The sequence below is a fragment of the Rutilus rutilus genome (assembly GCF_951802725.1).
Source record: "Rutilus rutilus genome assembly, chromosome: 3".
Classification (NCBI taxonomy): domain Eukaryota; kingdom Metazoa; phylum Chordata; class Actinopteri; order Cypriniformes; family Leuciscidae; genus Rutilus; species Rutilus rutilus.
Genome location: NC_140211.1, coordinates 36,707,609 through 36,732,607, shown reverse-complemented (window position 1 = coordinate 36,732,607; position 24,999 = coordinate 36,707,609). Strand labels below are relative to the sequence as shown.

Genomic DNA, 24,999 nt, shown 5'->3' with positions numbered 1-24,999 from the left:
TTCAATGGAGACTGTTATAATGTAAGTTGTCCTAGTAAAAACTCAATAATGCGTCATTTTAAATCCCTCTTGAGTGAGACTTATGAGAACATTCTGGAACCCAAACATAGTTTCAACAATACAGTCCCTGGGGAGCAAATGTGGCAGAGTCAGCTGATTACAGAGCGGCAAGGACTTTGACCACCCGACAACAAAAAACAGCCTCTCTCGAAAGTCTTTACAATGAAACCTGCTGAAAGTGTCACAGTTTTTGTTAAATAATGCCTGTTGAGAACTTTTTTTTCAATGGCCATACCAAACTTGAATGGGGTTTGCCCAAAAATGAAAATTCTGCCATCATTTACTGAACACAGATATTTTAAAGAATGCTTTGACTGTTTTAAAATATGTTGGACCACTGGCCAATGACTCAGTATTTTGATTTTACAAGCTTACAATTTGATCTGTTCATCATACAAAGAGAAGACGACTTGGAATATACTAGTAATCATATGCATACATTTCATGCTAACTTTATGGCCTATTTGCAGTTTAAAAGTTCATAAAAAGTTTACATTTATTGTGCTTTGCAAAGGAAAGAAAACCATGTGAGTTTTGGATCAACGTGAGGGTGAGCAATTAATGACACAATTTTCATGTTTGGGTGGTCATCCCTTTTAAAGGGATCGACTCACCCTCATGTTGATCCAAACCCGTAAGACCTTCGTTCATCTTTGGAACACAAATTAAGATATTTTTAATGAAATCTGAGAGCATTTCAAGCCCCAGAAAGGTAGTAAAGACATCATTAAAGTATCAATGCCTGCTCTCGCGTCAACACAACACGCAGTGTGCTCTCGTGAACGCGAGATGGAGATTCATATTTTGTAAATAAAGTGGTAAATTATGTTTTTTTCTCGCGTGGCTTCATAAAATAGAGGTTAAACCACTGGATTACTTCTGTCTTTACTACCTTTCCGGTGCTTGAAAGTGGTTGTTGCGTAGCTGTCAATGGAGCTACAGAGAGCGCTCATTATTTTAAGATTTCATTATAACAGATTTCATTAAAAAGATCTTCATTTGTGTTCTGAAGATGAACGAAAGTCTTACGGGTTAGGAATGACACGAGGGTGAGTAATTAACGACATAATTTCCATTTTTGGGTGAACTAACCCTTTAAAATGATTGAAATGACAGCAGTTTACACAGCAGAAATCAACATTGTAATAACATTGTTTAAAAAAAAAAAGTCCAAATGCCTACAGAGAGCTTTGAACCTGACCAGAACGTCATGGTGGTTCCTAATGTCCCTTAAGCTTTTTTTGCTCTGGTGCGAAGATCTGATATGCCTGCCAGCCAAACAAGGCTATGACGCTCGCTATGCACCCCTGCAGGAGCACCATGACCCCATAGGTGGACCAGAGTGTTGGGCCAGGGAGTCTAGGTGGCATTACAGATGATAGTACCAACGCTGGGTTGAGAAGCAGAGCCCGCACCTCCACTTTGATCATCTGCAGCTCATCCAAAATCGAGAGGAAAGTGCAGCAATGGAACCACTGATGGCTGTGACCCCAGATATCAAAGTTCCCCGGAGACAAACGTTCTGGGATCTTACTGATATTGAAGATGGCAGATACCACCAGCCAAAAGCAGTGGCGGTAGAAGAAGGCAGCCATGGTAGAACACACATGAGGGGAGGAGGATGACGCGGAGTTTGCGGAGGGACTCAGGAGACGGTAGAAGACGGGAGCGGAGGAGATGAAAAACGGAAGGAGGAAGACGAGGGTGCGGACAGCATAGCGGTACTTCCGCCAGCGCTGTCTGGTGTTGCAGCAGGTGACAACGCATATGATAGCAACCAGACAAGTGGATGGGATGTACAGGCTTTCAAAGAATACCTGGAACAGAGTGGGAGAAGATGCAGAGTTCCAAGCCTCTTCATCAGTGCTCAGTCTCTCCCTTTGGGAATTGTTCTGGCCCCCGAATCCAATCTCTGGTATTCCTGCTTGAGGATGGATGTAGTAGTAATATGCCAGCGAGGAACCCACCGTATACGCACTGATAGTTCCGTAGTCTACAAAGAAACAGATTTCACGAATGATGAGGGACATGGAGTTGAGAAGATGAGCCAGACTGCTGGCTAGCAGCAGGTACAACACCCCCAGGAAGTAGTTCCAGAAGGGGTAGAAAAATGGACTGCTAGGTTCTGGCGCTCCTTCCCACGTGAACACCTCCAAAAAGTGGAAGGCGAACACAAAGATGGGAAGAAAGTGTGTCCAGAAGTTTCCAGTCTCATTGGTGGGACAAAAAGCGGAGGCTAGGCACTGCCGCAGGCTGTAGTTAGGGAAGCGATAACCAGACAAAATGAAGCTCTCAGTCACTCTCTGTGGAACGTCAGTGTGACGTACTAAGGGCAATGACCACATGATTGGACCGAAAAATAAATTCACTAATTAACAATAGCAATATATCCTGAGCTTACATGTAGCCTATAGCTAGCACTACACTATTGCAGGTAGTCATTAAATAACTAGTATTGCTTACATAAGGCTTATAGTTATCAAACTGTATGATGACATCACAGAGACACAATTGTCATTGTAATGCTTCCTTTAGAAGCATTTATCGAGTTCATGTGCAGATCTTAGCTTGGCTAAGAAAAAAATCCCAAAGCTCAATATAAATCCAAACAGTATTGAAATATTGAAATGACTGTGGTCTCAGCAGAAATAAATAATCCGATGCTGTTGCAAGTGCAAAGGTCAATGGCTCCAGGGTCCCTTTTTTTCCGTTAGTTCAAGTCTTGAATGTTATCAGCGTGGTAGAATCATTTAAAAACAACAAAAAGACAACAATAGCTGAGGTGATGGCTCTCGATCAAGTCTTCCAAGTGAGCGATCCGGCCGTGGCGTTCATGTCACCTGAGGTCCACACGACTTCGGTCACACATGTGAGCAAACAGTGAGCTTGTTTTTCAGTGCTGACGGTCTCGTTTGTTTCTCACTGCGGCTGCATCTCTCCTGCATTAAAGCTTTTTGAAAAGTAGGTCATGTGGGACACGGTCGCGCACCGGCCGGTCTCTGAAACCGAGCGTCACCACTCGCTATAATTCATGCTCCGCCGTAACATTACATAATTCATCGGTTAGATTATCGCGTGCTGTCTCATGTAAAGATGCACCGCATGTATATTACTAGATGGTCTCGAAAACAGCCATATCGCGCTGTCTCACGGCGGTGCTTTACTTCAGAAGGGGAACAGAAAACATTTCTCGCGATTCAGCTGTCTGTGTGGCGGTTAATTCCTCTATTTTCGCCCATGTTAAGTGCAGTTGTGCTGGTTTAAGCGGCTCTTCGCTCGACATTCGCATTGCGGTGCTGTGTGATTCAGCACGAGCTCTTTTCCAGGAAGGAGATGTTTCGTTTATGCTCGACAGCACTTCTAAATAAACAGTTAGCCGGCGTCCTGTCCCTTTATCGTTAGATTGCCCTTGACTTCTTGCTCAATGCCGGCTGTGAGGTGCTACGTAGGGCTGTCTGTCGTTTGCCCGGCCGTTACTTAATCAGGATAAAAGCGTCCATGCTGCCAGCTCAAGCAAATCCACCGCGCTGCACTCCAACGTGATGTGCTCCGTGGTCATACTACATTCTCTAGAAGTGTACAACGGATCCTCGGTCCACAGCCAGTCACTCTCTCTCTCTCTCTCTCTCTCTCTCTCTCTCTCTCTCTCTCTCTCTCTCTCTCTCTCTCTCTCTCTCTCACACACTTATCTTTCTCCCTCATGCGCCAAGCAAAACACCTCCCGGAGGCTATGACATTTAACTTCTGACAAGACTGATTTCTCTTGTCTTACAGGCAGCTTTTTATTGTAGGATATATATTATAGGTATGTATTAGCCTACAGTAAGCCAGTTATTTTAGGTAGAGCATCTGTTATTCACTTTTCCACATTTTGTGTTTAAAAACATATAGCTAGCTAAGGTGTATAGGCTATGCTAAAGAATGTGAAAAAAATAATAAAAAATGTTCACTACACAGTGAAAATGCTGTGCTTAACCGACTTCAAATTTGTATTAATATGATACACTGTAAATAGTCTTAGTCGTAATTTCTAATACACATAGGCGGAAGGCCTACTACAGAAAACATCTTTCTAGCTGCTGTTTGTGTATTAAAAGTTGTTCAGATCACATGCACAAAAAAAAAAAAAAATCAAATCTATGTGGAACACATCTGATCGGTCAGATGTGACGTGAGAAAAAGATGTGACGTTTTTTTTTTACAGTGTAAATGCAACCTGATTTACATGATACAGCACTGTGAAGGCGACACTTATTTGTTTTTTTGAATCGTTCATTCGTATTGGAAAAGGAAAGAGGTGAACAGGACCAGGAAAGGATCTTAAGCCGAGACTCAAACTCAGTTTTTTCAAGCAATAAAACACCCTTTGAATCACCCAATACACATTATTACCCATATATTATTTCTAGGTAGTTTGAATTCTTCATATGGCAATACAACATTACATGAAACCACTCTGTCAGCAAACAGCACAAAGACTGTTAACCTGTTAGCTGCTCTGCTAAATTATGCACAGCACACATCCAGTATAAAGTGTATATAGTGTAAGTAGTAGCCTATATAGTGTCCCACTGTAACCATGACAGGTGGCCCTATGATGTGCAGTGAGTTGTAAGAATAGTGCCATCATTAGAGAATATAAATTTTTTACAACGGCCAGCTGTTGGGCCAGCTGGCGGACTGGATTTTGTAAAGCATGTGGTGATCGGACAGTATTTGTCATTTGACAGAGTGGTCACTTACAATCATTGATTGAATCGTTGTTTGCTATTTCTGTGATCTCATGTGAGTGACATGACTAACTGTCCCACCCTCATGCCATGCAGTAAACAAATCATCAGAGAAGAGAAGAGATGTCGTTGCAAGAGGGAGAGGAAGTTATCGTGAATAAATATTATGAGAAAACAAGAATTAAATATTTTTTGCATGCATACTACATAATAAATACTGCAATATTCCATTAAAAAAAGATTTTCCAAATTTTGATTTCATTGTGACTTTAAATGTGAATAGTTTAGCTGGGTTTATAATCTGTGTGGGCATATTCCCAAAGTTTTCTACACTGTGCTACATGACATGCAGATTATTGCCATTTTGGGAGCATTATCATAGAAATTATATAATTGTATGCCATTTATTATGCACTGTAAAAAAAAGGTGCTGTCTGACACTTAAGTACAATCAACTTGGATGTTTAAGTCATTTCAACTTAAATGACATTAAACTGACTTGAAAAAATTTGTTGAATCTTGTATAACTTGCTTAACTTATTTTTGCTTAGTTAAAGCAATATAAAAAAAAAATTGTCATAGCTTATTGATCATCGTTTATTACAGTGTGAATATATGTATGTGTGAACCCACATGTATGTTTTCAATTGTGTCTGTTTTCTCGTTTTGCAGCTTATCTTTGGCTGGTTTTGCTGGATGATTGACTGGCTGCTGCTGTGTGTCTGGTGACCACCTGCCTGAGGATTAGTCAGTGAAGGCCGCTGTGGGCACTGAAGTATACTGGTTTATAGATGAGATGGAAGATGAATTCATTAGAGCACCTGTGGAGGTGAAAAGGGAATAGGGTTTAGCAATGAAGAAGATCAGCTGTGACGTCATAGCTATCTGATGAAGACCATACACTTCACCCTTCAGCAGAGTATGTGCTTCACATTCAGTACCGTACAGAACAAACCAAACCTACGATCAAATTCGAAGCCCCCAGCGTTCTAAAACCTCAAACAAGTTGAGACTGGATTTCATCTGCAAGACTCAAGTTGTCAGGAATTTTAAAGCATGTTCACATACAAGTCACATTATTATGAGCATTTAAAGGTGCAATAGGTGATCTGGGAAATGCTAACTTTAGCCTGCTAGCATTGAAAGCATACATTCGCACCCTCACAGCAAATCGCCTTCCAAAGCCACGCCTCCACCAAAACACATGAACACGCACAGACCAGAAGCGAGATGACCAGAGACAATGTTATTGGATTACATCGCGTATCATTCACTGGTGAGAAGCGTTTACTTAGTGAGTAACAGTACTACAATAACGAATGTAAACGACTGTTTGCCTGCCATTCTCGCTCTGTCTGCACTCTGCACAGCGTACGTGAACACGCTGAAGACATACTTTACGATGTCTGTGTGAACAGGCTGCGCAGTGGTATGCAAACGCATGCTTTCATTTCATTCGGACTGAATGCAATGATTGAACAACCATTTTATCGTCCTACACCTTCCACAGACGATATATATTTATAAAAATACATTTAGACCGCTTAACATAATGATTGCTATCAGGATATGAGGAGACTTTCAACCAGCATAACAAAAATTGTCTCTGTAGAGAATCACCTATAATTGCACCTAAAATATGACAGATTCACCAATTTGCTTTATCATGACAGTGCGCACAACATATCTCACAAACACAGATTGTAAGTGTCTTCTATAAAAAAATACCTCCACAAATTTACGCCATGGTAAGGATTTAATAAATTAAATCCTGCATTGACATCACTAATAACAGATAAATGGCTTAATAGGAAGTGCATTGTTCCCTCAGATCCTGAAGGACATTAAAGGGTTAATCTGCCAAAAGGATAGTGCCCCCTATGGCAGTTCACAGAATTACACTGACTACTACACCAACAACATGATACAGTCAAATGCATTGTTAAATAAATGCAGTGCTAAGGCATAAGATAACAACAGATGTGTGTTTGTGTCACCTGATGCCTGGAGGGTGCTGATCCATGTGACATGCAAGGGAACGCAGGTCTGAATCCTGCAGAGGTACATGACCACATGCAAGTTCTGAATGGTCTATTCAACAAGCTTTTGTGAGTGATGCATTGTGGATTTTAGGCCCATTCAAAAAAGATCAGAAAGCCTTGATTCACAAACAAGTCAGTTCTTTCTTTCCCAGTTTATCATCAGACAACAACACACTAAAAGTTGCTGAAATGCAAACACACACTGATATCAAACATTAGGACTCACCAAGCATCAAGTCTGGTTCTGGATCACGGTTCATGTAAAAAAATAGGCTCAATAATAAGGTGTTTTTTTCCCCTGCTGGCCCAGTCGGAGAACTATAGTTGAAATTTCCATTGGCCTTGCCAATATGTTTCCTGGCACAAATAAAATCAATATTTTAAGAAAATATTATTTTTTTAAAGAAAAGTTATCTTACTAAGGCAAATAATTTATTTATAATTTTCATGCCATTCTGATGCTTCCAAGTCCATCACAAGTCCTTCTTGCAATTTTGACAAAACAATCTTAGTCCGCTTGTAAACTTGGTGACATTCAGTTTACCACAGAAAATTGAATATTTATGTTTGCAAGACAAAAAACACATACATGATCATCAAACGTAACAAAACAGCACTGACCCAATAGGGCAAGTGTCAGTTCTGTCAACAAAAATTCAAAGGTCACATGAGGGAGAACGACGGACATCTATCAGAAAGATAATGAACTAAGGAACTTGTCTTACAGATAACACAATAGACCAAGCAGAGAAATGAAGAAATGATGAAATGAGAGTTCAAAGTTCCTGAGCTAATCAGTTTTTTTTTTTTTTAATCAGGCTTTGAACAAATAGCAATGCGCAACAAGAGGAGTCACTCAAAAACAGCATGAGACGAGGAGCGCTTGGCACTTTCTACACCTCCTTACAGCTGCTAGAAATTCAGTACAGCGTTCCACTACAGTTCAGGTGTTTATGATGTCCATGAATAGAACAACAGAGATGGGATACCGGACAATACAACCCCTCTTGACTTACACTCTACTTCTGCTTGAACTGTTCCTTCACTTCCTGTTTACTGAGGACATCATGTTCATTTTGTTAGCAGCCCGTGTACTTTCTCAGATCTTTCCTGGACACTTCCCTTTCAACGGTTATACAATTTTTTTTTTTGTCAAATAAAGGCTGACCTCACTGTATCCGTTTTCACTGACCAACACAGAACAAAATACAATATTCTTCAAAATATCTACTGGGGGGAGGGTTCTTTCCCTCAGGACTTTTATGGTTTCTGATTTAAGAGTATATTACGTCTGTGGTTAACATAATACGCTTTCACATTTTATTCTACAACACAAACCTGTAGATTTATTGGTAACACTTTACACTAAGGTCTCATTTGTTAATATTAGTTAATGCATTAACTAACATGAAATAACAATGAGCAATATATTTTCACAGAACTTATTCATCTTTGTTAATGCAAGTTAAAAATATATTCGTGTTAGTTCACAATGCATTAACTAAGGTTAACATTAAGGTTCATTAGCAGGTTTTTTTTACACAAAATAAAAGTAAGATAAATTATAACTACTTTCTACAATGTCAGAATGTCTAGTACCATTGGTGAACCGTTTTAGGTCAGGCTGACAAAAGGAGCACAATACTTTTTTTTAATTTGAAGTCATATGACCCACATACTCAAAACAGACTCAACTATCATAATAATAGCAGGATTGGGTGAACAAATCTTTCTCATTCCTCCAACAAGAGACTAAAGAGTATGTATATTGTGGTGCATGTTGCCAGTTTAAGGGTTAATAAAGTTCAAATGTAAAAATAAATGAAATAAATACTTTTATTCAGCAAGGATTCATGAAATTGACCAATAATGACAATAAAGCCATTTATTATGTTACAAAAGATTTTCAATTTATAGTCATTAAAGAATCCTGAATTTTTCAGTTTTCTCAAACAGCTCAAAAGTTTTCAACATTGATAATAAGAAGAAATGTTTCTTGAGCAGCAAATCAGTATTAAAATGATTTCTGAAGGACTATGTGACTGAAAACTGAAGTAATGATGAGCTTGGTCATCACAGGAATAAATACAAATTTAAAATACATTAAAATATGAAAAGGTTATTTGAATTCATATTAAATAATAATAATAATTCACAGTATTCCTGTTTTTACTGCATTTCTTTGTCAAATAAATGCAGGCTTGGTTAGACTTCTTTCAAAAACTTTTAAAAAATCCATACTGATCCCAACCGTTTGAATAGTAGTGTACATGTACATGTAAAGCTACGAATCTGCAGTGATCTATGCTATGGTCAAGTGTCTCTTCCTTCAGTTTGCAAAGTTGCAAATAGGCTAATGGCAACTACAATCAATACAAAGAGTGACTGGTGACATGTCTAGCTGACAATGTTGTTATTCTGCAGGCTGTGCTGGTCACTGAATGGATGTGAACTTGCTTTCTATGCCATCTGTCACTTAATCTGAAATCAATGACACAAGGAATTCTGCAATAGAACACGAGACAGCCTTTTCCACTACTATCAACAAGTGATTTACAGAACAATCATAGTAAAGCACTCAGCTTTTACAGAGCAAATATTGCAAATGAGATGTACTCATAAATTAAAGCATTTTACTGCTCCCAGATGGCAATCATCCATCAGAGAGAACATACAAATGCATTTAATGCGGATATCCACCATGGTTCTTCTCAAACACGCACGCACACACTCTTTCTGGAGAAGTAATGGTTTCTATACAGTACACAGAGCCGTCGCATAGACTGTGCGAACTGTGCAACCGCACAGGGCCTCGCGCCACTAGGGGGCCTCGCAATCCTGCTGTTTTTTTGTTTTTTGTTATTTTTTACATATTTTTTTGTTGTTGTCCCCACCACTTTTTAAAACATCTCGCGGCACGAATATAACAATTCTACAAATAAAACATCTCCAGTTAACTGGCAGAGCATTCATTTCGTTCGTTTTTTAAATAAGAGATGATCTAGCGCTGAAATGTTTTTTTTAAATCAAGTGATCAAAGTGCTCGTTGCCGCTGCGATCAGTGGGCGGATACAGTGTTTTCTCGTGTGGCTCGCGCACACACCGCACTAACTTCACTCGGACGCGCGCTTCAATCCGTTGCGAATACTGTCTTCGTTCTGGTGAAATCACCAAACATAATGCACACAAATGTGTCCCTGCTTGATATACAATCACTGATGAACATAATCGGTTTTGATGAGGGAAAAAACTATACGAAAAAAAATACTATCCGAGGGCGGATTAGAACCGAAAACCTCTGACACGATAGGCGAAAGTTCTTCCACTGGACCATTAAAATACACGTTTTAACATAGGCGGATCTATGTATATATTCACATGAAAATTCTCGAGCTGACTTGATGTAAAGCCGCTCGTTGCACATTTGATTTTTTTCCCTCTGAAATAAATAGCAAAAAGTCATAGCTGACTCTGAGACTATGTGCATGATTATGCTGTATTATTTTACTTGATAAAAACGTATTGCAGCGAGGTTATGCGTGCAATAGAACTAGAACAGCTACGTCCGTGTGTCATGCGCAATTGAGCATCCACATCAAAGAGCAGGGCCTCGCATTTCAAGTTCGCACAGGGCCTCGCACCCCACCTGCGACGGCACTGACAGTACAAACTGTATACTCTATCTCCTTACACTAACCCTACCCATCACACAAAACTTTCAGCATTTTTACATTTTCAAAGAAACAAAAACAAACAAACAAAAACACTTAGTATGATTTATAAGCTGTTTTCCTCATGAGGACCAAAAAATGTCCCCACAAGGACAAGGATTTCGGATATTGCCGTAGGGTTACACTTTATTTTAAGGTGTCATTGTTACAATGTAATTATATATTTAAGTACTCAGTAATATTAAGCAACTACATGTACTTGCTATAGGGTTAGGGTAGGATTAGGATTTGGTTGAGGGTTAGTTGCATGTAGTTAGGAGCCTTGTCTCGCTAAGGGGTGCAATATCAGTGCAGTCCTCTTATGAGGTCTGTTACCCTCCTCACTATACCCTCACTAGTCCTGACATTCCACGTCGCCAATATGAAAGAGGTGAATTCCCAATTCCCACAAGATGGCATTCCCAGTAGGTCGTGGTAACCTACCCAGGAGATAATAGAGTGGGCAATTGTTAGGCCCTTCCCCTGTAGGGTGAGCAGTGCGGCCCCTAAATAGGGGTCTGCTGAAAGCATTCAGAAGCCAATCAATCCAAGCTGCCAGCGACCATATATCCCCCGTTCCACTGCCGTGAAGGGTCAAGCTTCCAGGCCATTCTTCCCTGCTCCAGTCACCAAATACCCCATCACCGCCAGACTTCAACCGAATATAAGATCAGAGTATTGTACACCGTGGTCAGAGGTGGACACCTGCGCAAAGAAAAGGTTTTAGAGTGCCATAGCCCCCGGTAGCCCCATCTTCACCATAGTGTGGGATATCCAGGTGGCAAGGGTGACCAAAGACGACAAGTCCTACAATATGGTTGCAGGAGGCTGCCGGAACTCCAAACTGTCAGAAGACCGCCTAATGTGTGCTTTCAACACATGCCTTTTTTCTCAGAGGTCCAAATTAAGGTACAAAAGCTGTCACTGGGACGGTACCCTTCAAAAAGGTTCTAATATGTACACTTTTGGTACCAACATGTACCTTTTGAGAGACTAATATGCACTCTTTGTGTGCACTCTTTGCACGCCCTAGTGACAGCTTTTGTACCTTTTTTTCTAAGAGTGGCATGCTCCCATAGGCTTGGTCTCAATAGACTAACCTGCAAGACAGCAGGGCACTGGCTGGCCACAAACAACCTCTGGGGATCACTGCAACTCCGAGATCCAACACCAAAGTTAGCCTGGCGCCGCAAACAAAGCACCCAGTTTCAGTGTGTGGCCACAAGGAGGCCTGGTGGGGGTCTCGGCGATGGACAGGCTATATACTGGCAGGGGAAGACTTAGAAGCTGCTTCACTGTTCACCATAAAGGCTAGCCAGCAGCAGCAGGCTGAAAGAAAGAGGTCATAACAGCAAAGATTAGCGTGCAGCTACTCTCTAAACCGCTGCAGTAGTCACATCACATCACCCTGTGACGTCACACACACCTTTAATTTCTCTCATAGTGAGGACCATCCATTTGGGACATTATTTATTATGTTTTCAGCCTGTGGCTGGTCCCAGAAAGAAAGTCCCCAAAAGAAGAAACTTGCTCATTACATTTCATGTTTAATTTATTAAATATATTAAATGTAACGGAAAGAAACGTATAGTCCTCTAGCATTACTTTAAATGTTGTAGTACAGTCTTTGGTTGTTGCTACATTGGTTGAAGGTTACACTAGTGTTATATTGGGTTTTACATTGAACTGAGGAGAACTGAAGCTGAGGCGGTTGAGGCATGTGACAGCAAAACAACTGCATTCCCACATGCAGTCTTAGAGCAGAATATATGAGGAAGTGTCATCATAAAAGTGTGCTCTGGAGAAGTAAAGTAATAAAATCTTGCAACTACAATAATCTTGCTATGCCAAGCCACAAAATATTTTATCAGGAGGAAATTATAAGTATTTTTTGTATTTTTCATTATTATTATTATTATCCTTATCCAGTAAATCACGAATCACTTTTGTTACAGTTGAAAAACCTACAGAGAAAATATTGATGTTTGGGATTCTGCCTGTGACGCAGACCTATTGCTTTGGATTATGCTGTTATGTAAGCTTCTTATGAGTTTTTAATCTTACGGTATATCTCTCTCACCATCCTTTTCTCTTTCCACATATTTGTGTTGGATTTTGTGGGTCAGCGCATGCTAAATGGTTGTTGTGGTTTCTCTCCCTGAGTGGTATCACCACTGCTGAAATCCCAGCATCCTTTTAAATGGTTACAACCGCCCCCCACCATCTTCCCCTCCTAAGACCAATCTATATACTATAACATCCGGATGAGTCACTCAGCATCAATACACTCTTTCCATCAAAATAGCATGAAGGGAGAGAGGAAGGAGAAAGAGTGTAAGACCATGTGTTAGTAGACTTATAATAGCTACAATGAGTGTATGTGTGTTACCAAAATGAAATGTTCATAAAAGTTAAATACATATACAAAAGAATGTGAATGTATAAATCTGTTTTATCTTCCCACCTGTTCAGGCACCAGGGGGCGGTGTGGTGTAATTCCACTAACGTAATAGAGCTGTTGTTCAGTTTGCGACTGTTAAACCCAAAGAACATAAACATTACAGTGATGGCTTCCCACAGGACTTTCAAATGGATTTCCAAGAAAATACTTTTATAGTAATAATCTGCTTTAGTGACATTTCTTCTATAATTAGATATGCACTGAATCATTACATTATATATTCTTCATGTATCAACATTTGTCAAATATTCATAGTAAATGTTCATGTTGGGTGTCACTCATAGCTGCCAACTTTTGAGTTTTGCATGGGGGGGATGTAAAAAAATGATTGCATCACAATAAGTGTATTGTCAAAACATTTTAGTAACTAAACTGATTTTTATTAGGTTTAGTGACAACATGTTACAATGTTTACATGGTATAATTTCTGGTAAGCTACACTTTTTTATTATTTCAATTCAATTATTGTGATTTGATTTAATATTGACTCATTTGGATAAATATTAGGTAGGCTACACAAGATAGGCATTCATTTTTCTCAAGAAAAAAACTCACCTAATGCTGTAAACATACAGAGAGCCCTATCAGCTGGCAGTATTATTTAAGGTTAAAAATAACTAATTTATATTATTAAATAATATATATATTAAATATAATGCGTTTTTTTATTATAATAACAACTTTATTAAATTATATAAGTACATTTTTTTTAAATATGTAATATAGTACACATAGGCTATTTAGCAAAATACTCTCTATAGCTCTTTTTTTCTATAGCCTATATTATGGTCATTCAATGGCTTTCCTGAGGTAAATGTGACAATTGTTCTCCAGCTGTTTTATTGACCCCTTTGTTTGATTGATTGGTCGATATCATGTATGAAGAATATACATTTCGGTAAGTTGTACTGTATCTTTCAACAGTGTTCATTTACTATTAACGTTAGCTAGAGATGATCGGGTCACGTGCCACTAGGGATCTGTCGCGTCACATTTACAAGCGCCAAAACGGTATTTATTGTTTGAATTTCGTAACAAAAGTGACTGAATCTGAGAGCTGAGATTTTTTTATATCATAAGTAACCTGCTCTGTCTAGTCTGTTGGTCTCCGTGTCCTCTTTGCTTCGCGATTTTTCTGTGCGTGAGAAAATGGATGTGTGGCGTGAGAGCGTGTGAAAAGTGTCAATTGCGTGTGTCTCATGGTGAATGCGTGAGAGTTGGCCAGCTCTATTTCGATAGAGAATAGTCTTTTTTAGACATTCTACTAAGTAACTTTGCTACATGTCAACTACCAGTCAGAGTATTAGTAGTTTGTCTGCTGAATATTCGCTAACACTGTATATTGATCATCTCCCAACAGACATTCTACTGACTATAAGTGACTGTATGTCAACTTATCCTACTAACCCTAACCTAACAGTCTACTAATACTCTAATGAGAGTTAGTTGACATGTAGTTGAAAAGTCACTTATAGTTAGTAGAATGTCTAAAGTGGACTATTGAAATAAAGTGCATACTCATGTGGTTGCACATATTTATTTGTACTATAGCAAAAATTAAAATGTTAAAAGATGCTGTTTGGTCAAATTTGCTTAACTCCCAACAACAATTTATAAAACTGATTGTTCTGGTCCTTGATTATGATTGGCTGAGACGTGTCCTATAAACACACCTGTGACCTCATTAAATCAGTATTAATGAGCTAAATGTTGCTGAAGAAATACACGTTTGGCGGAAGAATTATTACATTTCTGTTGCTATGTGTGGTTTACAGTGATTTTAGAACAGGACCAAGCCTAACTACTACCTGTAGCTGTTCTTAAATCACTGAAAACCACTGCTTATCATCACAACGCTTTATTCACTTTAGGCCATATTTAGCTTCATATTATCTTAACACTGGCTAAATGTTTCTCAGAACAACACCATCAAAGTGCGAAAGCATATTATGATGAGAAAAAAAAGTATTTCTGTTTATTTGAACAAACAGAAAGATCCTTTTTAACTTACCAGATCATTTGTACACTAACAGAACAGTGTTAACTGTCCTTTGACAAACTGTCATCTGTGCACAGAAAGGAAATGATTGATGGCCATTTATTAGTTTACGTAACATTTTACAGACAATTACCTTAAAACAATATTCTATATAACAATGTAAACCAAACAAATGAATCATAGATATGTAAATAAGCATAATATGTATGTAGTGTCTGGTCTATTGCCATACTTCCACAACAAAGACTTCATATACAGAACAAAATAAAGGTGATAGAAAAGAAAGCTAAGCAAATACTAGGATGAAAACATCATGTCTGATCTAACCTACAACTGTAATCTAATGTTGTCTACGTCACCACTGAGATATTACAAGTGTATATATCAACTGTCAACTGGCCGTGTTCAGTGATCATGGGAAAATCTGTGAGAAATGGGTTTACATCACTTGGGGTGTATTTAAGAAACATGTTCCCCCATTAACATCTGAACCTTTACCTTTCAGTCTTCCTTCATAGCGCAGCCATCATCATGTGGACGCCTCCACTCGACCTCACCTGTGAGAATGACAAGATTGTTTCTAAACTTCACATTAGACCTAATCTTGTACTATGAGGAACCTTCAGTGTACCTTCAGAGTCCACTCAAACCTGACTTTACTTCAAAGCTTGACTGGTCATGTCCCGGGATATAACACAATCTGGCCCTCAGTGGACCAACTCCAGCTGACTCGCAGAAAAGGGCAGTACGCCACTAACATAGTAAGCAATGCCCAGAGACAGAAGAGCGATGACCACCAGCAGCAGCAGGACCCTCCAGAAGCCCAAATCCTCCACAAACTCCTGCCAGGTGGAGCGGAAGCTGGACAGCACACCCTCGCTGTTCTGTAGGTTTGGATTGAGCAGCGAATGGCTCTCCATCGCACTAGGAACAAGAGTGTTGAGTCAGTATCAATTGAAACATGTCAAATAACTAAAAGATGTTCCTAAAAGGTGGGATCTGAGGCGAATCTAACCTCTCGCTCTCAGCCATCTGCATGGCTTCTAGTTTGGAGTGGGCTCCTCTGTTGAAGCCCTTGACCTCTTGCTCTTCCAGGCCTTCCAGCAGCCGAATGGCATCTTTATTTACCCCTCTCCTCTTAGCCAGCACCAGGGGGGTCGACCCGTTGTGGTTACTGTTCAAATGCAAGAGCATAATCGAGAAACGTTACATAGAGTCAGATGAAAACTTACCATTGTTACAATAGTGTTCTGCCAAGTTATTACATCATTACAAGCACTACTACCACAGTAAAATAATAAATTAATATGATGTCTTAATTTAAAACATTTTATTTCTATTTTATGAAAGTGGTGACTAACTTGGTTAGTGACCATGGATCATGGTTGTTAAGGGCTAAAAGTGCACTAGTCACAATTCACATACTATCTGTCCTAAATAGTATCTAAAGACACAATAATTAACATGATAATAAACAGCTGGCTGACTTTTTTCATTTTTTGACACGACATGGTTAGATTTCAAATGGTCAATATTTATTAAGTTGAATGACCACCCTAGAGATAATAATTATTGCCAATGAAACCATCATATTTTGAAAATATTATATTAATCATAAAATATAATTTATTGTTACTGTAAAGCCACGATAAATTATTACAGGATCTCCCTCAACAGTGTAAGCTTTCAGAATCTCTATTTTTTTATCTCTATTAACATATTCAGACATTTATTCTTTTACAATGATTGATAATGACTTATTGAATAAAACTAAATTCAATTATTTTATTTGTCAAAATAAATAAACTTTGCTAAAGTTATTGTTTTAATACAAGATATTACACAAAACTTCAATAATGGGTGCCGTTTACTCCGAGTGTGCGGTAAAAAGCCCTTCTCACCACCTCATACATTTATATGATTTTTAAGCATACCAAACTACTTTTATGATTTCTCTTCTCACAAATGCGCTGCTACATCAGTGTTCAACGTAAAGCTAGATTTTCTCTGCAATCATACACTGTGGGAGTAGTGAAAAGCACGTTCCTTAAGGTATGCACGGTTCCTGCAGTCAGAGCTGGGCAGATTACTTACAACTTGTAGTCCATTACTGAACAGAAATTACATGATTTAAATTGTTGTTAGTAACGTAATTATTACGTTACACAATTTAGGCAATATACTCTGACTATTTTTTTATTACTTTTAGATTTCTTTTGACCTAACTTGTTTATAACGTGAATAATCTAATCTTGCACCATTTTGATACAAAATGTACCAAAAATACAAAGAGAAAGAAGAATTAATCCATTTTGTTTTGTTATGGTTATCAACAACATTAATTGGATTAAAAATTACATTACGTCAGGGTTTCCCAAACTAGGTTTTAGGAAGTAACTGCAGGAGGTTCTTAAATGAATGAAAAGCAAATAATCTTAATTATTGTTAATAAATCTTAAAAATGTTATGTTCAAAGAAATGAGTAATTTAAAAAAAACGAACAAAAAGATTAAATATTGTATTTGTTTATTCTGTGTGGTCTCTCAATTTTCCATGTAATTATAGTCGCCTGACTAGTGGCCGGTCTGTGTGTGAAATTGCAAAAACTGAAAGACTTTATGAACATATATAAGCAATACGTTGTTGTTGTTTTTAAAAGAAAATTTTAAAGATATAAAAGAATAATTAGGGACAATCAATGAATTCTAATTAATTTACTGCCATTTTGCAAATTATTAATGGTAACGCTTTATTTTACAGTGTCCTTGTTACTTGAGTCCTTAGTAGTAACAGTAAATTATGCATAATTACATGCAACTAACCCTGAACCAAATCCTAATCCTACCCTAAACCTATAGTAACTACTCATAGTTGCTTAATATTACTCAGTACTTAAATATATAATTACACTGTAACAATGACACCTTAAAATAAAGTGTAACCGAAGTATTTAATTTTTAGATTCTGATTACGTAATCCCAGATTACATAATCCGTTACTAGTCTACCCAGCACTAGCTACAGTATTAGCCCCGTTGTAGTACCCTGCCTACATAATAAACACAATAGTAGTCACAAGCACTTACCAAAATTCGTCTAGTTACCTAAATGAATAAAACTATTGGATTATCTCACCAAATGTCAATTTTGAGACCATTGGACACCAGGAACTGAATGGTGTCCACATGTCCACACAGGTGCAGTGCAGTGTTGCCCTGATAGTCGGTGGCCAGCAGGTCTGCGCCGAACTTGTGCAGGAAGCGGCAGATGTCCACATTACCTCGTGCCGCCGCCAGATGCAGACCCGTGCGGCCCCTGTGATCACGGATGTTGGGGTCGCAGCCGGTCTCCAGCAGACGCCTAGCGAAACTCAAGTCCCCATCGATACAAGCCTGCAGTAACGGTACACTGGTCTGCGACGAGTCACTGATGAAGACATATGACATGTCCGAGTCGGTCTCCGAAAATTCCAGCGTAACTGAAAAACACAATAATGAAGTGGATCTCATTAAACTAGATTTTGCATTGAAAAGATGAAGTCTATTTTTTTTAGGATTTTAGATGTATTGCACTGTGACATTAATCACATGACACCACACCTCTGTATTACACTAATGTCCCACTTTATAGGTGTCTTTACTGTGTACTTGTGGACTATGTTATTGTGTTCATGTTGTCATGCAAAACACTTTTGCTGCTATTGAAGTGGGATACGGGTGGTTATGCTCAGGTTTGGTGGTATGATTAAGTATAAGGGTTTGTTTGTGTGATACTGTTTTTATTGCATTTTCTTAAACACTTGCACAACAACGTACATCACATATTATGTACAAAAACAACAACAACAAAAAACACACCGGGGCTCATATTACATGAAAAGTGCAATAGCACAAACCAACACTGGATAATAATAAGGTATGTACTTTGGAAGTCAGAGTTAACAATACACTGCAATCAATAATAGCCACAGATAAGAGAAATAAAATAAAATAGGGTTAGTGCAAATTAAAATATATTTTCAAATGAATATAATACCTAATCAAGCATTTTGTTCCTCCTCTATTATATTGTTCATATCCCCTTGCTCAATAAATAATAAAAAGGGACTCCAAATCCTCTTAAATTGGTCTTCTTTACCCTTAAGAATATATGTCATCTTTTCCACTGCAATGCATGAAGATATTTCTCTTAACCATCGAGTTATAGGCTAGCAGGCCTTTCTATCTTTTTCCAATAAATGGCGATGAGCCGTTTGGCATGTAGAATACACGTCTATCAGTGTCCTTTTTAATTTTCCAGTTATCTGGATGAATACCAATAATGAAAAGCCCAGGATCCAGTGGCAATCTCACTGAGACTATATGCCATATCATATTATTAATTTCTTTCCAAAACTCTTTTATTTTATCACATTCCCACATACAATGAATTAATGTGCCTTTTGCACTGTTACATTTAAAACAAGTATCTGGTATGTTGCTATAAATTTTGTTTAGTTTTATAAGCCAATTGTATTGTAACAGTTTTGGTCTGCTGTTAACTGTCTGTGTTTGAGCTATTGCACATGTTTGCTCCCATTTTTCCTTATCTATCTTCAGTCCAAGGTCTTGTTCCCACATGGCTAATCTGGATGTAGATGACTCCTGAGAACCTAACAATAACATTAGGGTGGTCCTTATTTTTAAAGTCTCCAATTGTCACTCTTAACCCTTCAAATTGTTCCTTTATATAAGAAAATACAGCATGCCAATTTTTATGGCAGTAACATAATAATTACTGGTAGCTCAATAGCTTTAAACTTTCTGAAATTTTGATGATTTTCGTAAAAAACGATCATTTGAATTGGTATTGTACCTGGCTAGTAAAATTCCCAAAAAATCTCCACATATTCCATATATTCCTAAATATGTATTTTAGATGCATATCTCAGTTTACTTATTGTAGAAACTAAATCCAAATGAATCCATCCATGACCTGGTTTAGCAGATTTACCTTTCCTGGTGGAATCAATACATATTTCTATTGATGATCACCTTGGTTATTGTTTGGGTTTAGAGCACATTTTTTTGGTTTAAAAAATTACATTGCGTTCCTTGAAATTGACCCGGAACTTTGGCCGAATCAAGCAGATTATCAGGAGGCACAGGCAACCATACATGCAATGAAAGTAGTCAATGATCACACCGAGAGAGGAGTGGCTCTGATTCAAGAATACAATGGCTATCTCACTCTGAAGAACAATTGCAGTTTCTCCTTCATGTGGTGGAAGATCACCGACGGATCTATCCAGACTGCAAAAAGTCAACACTGGCTGCTGAGCTTCAGAAATGAGGGATTGTTGAAAACTTTGTGCTTTTTTTGAGATTGTTGTCATTGTTGTCATGTCAGTGTTGCTCTGATTTCAATAAAATGTATCATTTGCAGCAACTTTTAATATTACTTGCATATCACAATAACGCCGCACAGCTTAACATAGGCAATCTTCCACATGATTGAGCTACCTCTAAATATATTTTTTTTTGTCAACATTTTTGCATATTTCCAATTTTGAAGTTAAAAGGAACAGTTTAAGAGGTTAAGACACTAACATTTTGCACAAAAAAAAAAAAAAACTTGATAAGGACCACACTAAATAACATGTTGTATAAACAAGATATGTGTCCTCTACCAAGGCTTGGTTTAGATGCACATTTCTCCAGATTAGTTAGCTCTGGCTCAGCAAGTCCTTGTCCCCGGGCAGTACGTATAAAATTTCTAATTTGCAAATATTTTGAACTTGTCAGTAATATCAGTAAATGACATTAGAACGCCATCTTTGTATAGATCTTTAACTTTCCACACACCATTCTGAGCCCAGAGTCGAAAGCATAAATCCTTTCGACCCGGTATAAAATGATCATTCCCCCATATTGGGCTAAATACAGGTAGAGACTCTTTTTCCTTTAGGTGAATTCGTACTTTCCCCCAGACATTAATCATGTTCAGTACTATTGGATTAAATGATATTCCACTCAAATTTTTCTGTAGTATTTTTATATTGGCTGAATACAGATACAAGTTAAAAGGAATCTTCGATTTCACAAAAAAAAATTCTATTTCTAGCCATTTAGGAGGAGCACTTGCCGAAAAATGAAACATTATCACTCTTAACTGGGATGCCCAATAGTATGCTTGAATATTTGGGAGTTTCAATCCTCCCCTATCGTATGGTAGGTAAAGCAAAGATGTCCAGACTCTTGGGTGTTTATTATTCCAAATAAACTGGATAAACATTCTTCGTAGAATGGTGAAAAATGAGGTAGTGCATGGGGGGGCAAAGGGATATTTTGGAAATAATAAATTATTTTGGGTAGTGTATTCATCTTTAATATATTAATGCGACCGATTAATGAGATTGGTAAACCTGACCATCTATCTACAGACTTAGTACTTGAATTTGTTAGGGCATTGCAGTTCAATGAGGTTATTTTTTCTATATCTGCCACAATCTGGAGTCCTAAGTATGTAAATGAATCTGTAACGTTAAGACTGGAAGTTAAGTATGATAATTTTGACTTTTCCTCTTGATTAAGAAATAAAATAGAGGATTAGACTGATTTATCTTCTAGCCAGAAAATTTCCCGAACCTTTTTATGAGATTGAGTAAAGCTGGAATAGATTGGCTGAGCTCTGTCAGAAATAATAAAACATCATCTGCACATAGGGATATGCAGTGTTTTATTGAGCCGATCCTAATTCCACTAATGTTGCTTTCATCCCGTACTGCAATAGCAAGTGGTTCAATTACCAAGAGAAACAAAAGTGGTGACAGAGGACATCCCTGCCGGGTGCCTCTATTTACTTTGAAAGGCCTTGAAATGATTCCATTGGTCGGAACCTCTGCTGTAGGGTGTGTATACAATCATTTAATCCATGAGCAAAACATTTCCCCAAAACCAAACCTTTGTAGAACCTCCCAGAGGAAAGGCCACTCCACCCTATCAAAGGCCTTCTCTGCGTCTAAAGATAAAATTGCTGTATCTGGAGAACCCTTTTATGATGTAAAATATGAAACAACATCCGTACATTGTGAAATCCCTGACGGCCTTTCACAAATCCATTCTGATCGCGGTCCACTATATTTGGTAAGACATTTTCTAGTCTTTTTGCCAGTATCTTTGTATCAGAGTTTAGTAATGAAATTGGACGATAGGATTCACACTTTGTTTTTAATTTGTTGGGTTTAAGAAGGAGCATAATTTAAAGATGGTGGGAGTACACCTTGTTGGTATGATTCTTTAATCATATTTAAGATAGGAGAGGCTAATTTTTTTCTTAAACTTCTTATAAAAATCTATAGGAATTCCATCTGGTCCAGGAGTTCGACCACCTCTCAGATTCTCAATAGCACTTAAAACTTCTTCTTCTGATAAATCTGCTTCAAGATTGCATTTTACCTCATTAGAGATCTTAGGAATTTTAATCTCATTTAAAAAAAGTTTCTTGTCGTTTCCTATCTTCTGTATTCTGGGCTGTATAAAGAGCTAAACAAATCTTTAAACGCATTAGTTATTTTAACAGGATCCGTCGTAATATCTCCCCCCTCTTCCTGAATAGAATTAATAGCACTTTCGGACTGCAACTGTTTGATTCTCTATGCTAAAAGTTTCCCTGGCTTTTCTCCTTGATCATAATAGCTTTGTTTCAGTTTCATCATACTGCTGGCCACTCTAGAGGCGGACATCTCTTCATACTGGGCTCTAAGAAATAACATTTCCTGATACATTTTTGTATCATTAGTTTGATTTTGAAATTGTCTTTTTTCTAGGTCTTTCAATTTAGAATCCAGAAGATTTAACTTTTGATTACATAATTTTGATTTTGTTTTAGTTTAACTAATTATCTGACCTCTGTATAAGGGTTTGTTAATGTGTATGGGAAGGGTCAACACTGTAATTATAGATATAACTATAGAAATTAATTACAGAGCTGTAATTATATGCAGATATTTTTTTTTTTAAGAAATACAAGAACAATGTAAAAACATGTATAAGTGAATCAAATGATTATTTTAAATATTAGTACATAGTAGTTAAAGACACTTAGTATCAAGTGGGTCCTAGTGCTATATTACAGTAAAGGAAATAGTATATATAAAAAAATGAATATAAATAGGGGAAGTAACCTTGATAAGACCATGTGCATTCATTTTTCTAAAGACCTGCGATGAAAATGGCTGAGTAATTAAATAATTTTCAAATTAAGATTAATAAATTAAATGCATCCTTGTATGATTTATTTGATCTGTATTTATTTAGGAATGTTCTGTGTTTGTAATTAGGGAAAGTGACCCTTTTAAGTCCACCCAGTCTAAAATAATTAACGTCTAAAAACATCTGACACATATTGAATGATTAATGGTCTTTAACATACAGTAGGCTTACGTTTCTTAAAGCAAAATATAATTTCTTACTTTTCCCGTTTGAATACGAGGTGATTATGAGGTGAAATATGACCTAGTCCTAAATGATGAGGGTGACGATGGTGCAGATCACACCCATAGACTGGGGGAAAAAAATTAGGACACACTCATAAAGGATTATACTCCACTGTAATAATTCAACATGAAGGCTTTTTAACTGTTGCAACACTCTTTAACAAAGCACCTGATCATGAGCTGCAGTGCTGGAGGAGGAGGAGGAGGAGGAGGAGGAGGAGGATTCTGCATTAGGCACTGCTAGATGATGCTGACTAATGTAAAAACATCCATCTAATCACAACAGTGAGATTTATTCCTCTAAAGTCACAACAGAGAGGAATCTGCTAGTACAAACCAGCTTCAGTGTGTCAAGTGTGGTTTTACGTTAACTGTTAGTGAACAAGTCACTGTAAACAGTTGTATAATACACTATGTTTCCCAGCGTTTATAAAAGCACTACTAGCACATGAGAGACGGTAAAGAACAGACTCAACAAAGAGACAGCAGCGAACTTATTCATACACACTCTTATGCGTTTATATGTACCTGTTTTGTGCAGCAGTCTCAAAGGAGAAATGTCTTGCGTTTGCTGAAGTCCCGTCCCTTATGTCTGTCTGTGTTGTTTATGAGTTACTACAGCGGCTGAACCAGTGGGGAGTCGGGACGCTCACAGCGCCCTCTACTGCTGTGGGGCGCTGCTGCCAGTGCCGCGCTTCGAAACTGTCTATGCTTCGAAACATGAATCTTTTCTTTTGAATCAGTGGTTCGGAGCTTGTATCCAACTCTCACGAGATTTTAGCAAACGAAGCTTCATAACGTCATCCTGTTTCGAACTTAAGTTTGAAAAATAATATAATAGCTTTTATCTGGATCTGGTGAACCCATAAACAAGAGTCTAATGGTTTATAACTGATCTAATGTAGATGTAGGTTCATTTTTTAATAATTAAAGGAATTTTAATACTTAAGCATATTATAAAAAAAATATTTCTAATTGACCTAATTTATCCAGCGTTGACTAATAACTCACAAAACAAGAACTAACGTTACACATGAATAAAGCAGACATTTTACAGAACCATTTTAATGATATTTAATACTTGAAGAATATGTTTGGGCTTAATTTCCACTGCATTTACAGTTTTGGCTAGCAGAAATCGGGTTTCTATCAACTATCAGTTAATGGTTAATAGCCTACAAAGGATACGATATTGATTTAAAAATATGTAGGTTACAATGTAACAGTGGACAGAACGGTTTTATTTAGTTTACTAATCAAGTCTGCTTTCCTCACAGAGTTCTGCTTTTCCCAACCTGCTAGTAGGTAGTGGAAGTGCAAATGTGGCAGTGGTTATGGATCACTTTTGGTAACCAGAAAGTTGCTGGTTTGATCCCTGTAAGAAGCATCACCATTGTACCCTTAATCAAGGCACATAACTTGATGTTCCTCCAAAAGGTATTTTCCTGTGTATGTCCATGGAACCATTCTGAGGCAACATCACAAAAAAGTTGTGGAAATTTCACCAGTCAAGTCACAATAA

At 37.8% G+C, this 24,999-nt stretch overlaps 2 protein-coding genes across 3 annotated transcripts; both read right to left on the bottom strand.

The window, feature by feature from the left end:
• Positions 1-3,635, bottom strand: paqr9 (progestin and adipoQ receptor family member 9). Its single transcript, XM_084403829.1, has one exon. It carries the CDS (start codon positions 2,403-2,405, stop codon positions 1,281-1,283), a length of 1,125 nt encoding a protein of 374 aa, XP_084259955.1. The 5' UTR covers positions 2,406-3,635; the 3' UTR covers positions 1-1,280.
• Positions 3,636-15,083: 11,448 nt separating this feature from the next.
• ankrd46b (ankyrin repeat domain 46b) lies at positions 15,084-24,180 on the bottom strand. Of its 2 annotated transcripts, XR_014626699.1 has the most exons (5): positions 24,006-24,180; positions 18,137-18,479; positions 16,018-16,176; positions 15,634-15,926; positions 15,084-15,559 (listed from the first exon to the last, which is right to left on the bottom strand). XR_014626699.1 is itself a non-coding variant. In XM_084403830.1 (4 exons), the coding sequence occupies exons 2-4, from the start codon at positions 18,445-18,447 to the stop codon at positions 15,710-15,712; spliced, it is 687 nt and encodes a 228-aa protein (XP_084259956.1). In that variant the 5' UTR covers positions 18,448-18,479; positions 24,006-24,140; the 3' UTR covers positions 15,084-15,709. The 2 variants fall into 2 exon arrangements, 1 of the variants encoding a protein (XP_084259956.1); XM_084403830.1 differs by having other exon boundaries at positions 15,084-15,926; positions 24,006-24,140.
• Positions 24,181-24,999: the final 819 nt, after the last annotated feature.

Bases quoted from the DNA above. Each gene is read 5' to 3' on its own strand.
- paqr9 (XM_084403829.1), bottom strand. From the start codon at position 2,405: ATGTGGTCATTGCCCTTAGTACGTCACACTGACGTTCCACAGAGAGTG.
- ankrd46b (XM_084403830.1), bottom strand. From the start codon at position 18,447: ATGTCATATGTCTTCATCAGTGACTCGTCGCAGACCAGTGTACCGTTA. The intron at 16,177-18,136 runs GTGAGATAATCC...GCATTTGAACAG, and splicing joins GGTCTCAAAATTGACATTTG to TAACCACAACGGGTCGACCC. The intron at 15,927-16,017 runs GTTAGATTCGCC...TCTTGTTCCTAG, and splicing joins CAGATGGCTGAGAGCGAGAG to TGCGATGGAGAGCCATTCGC.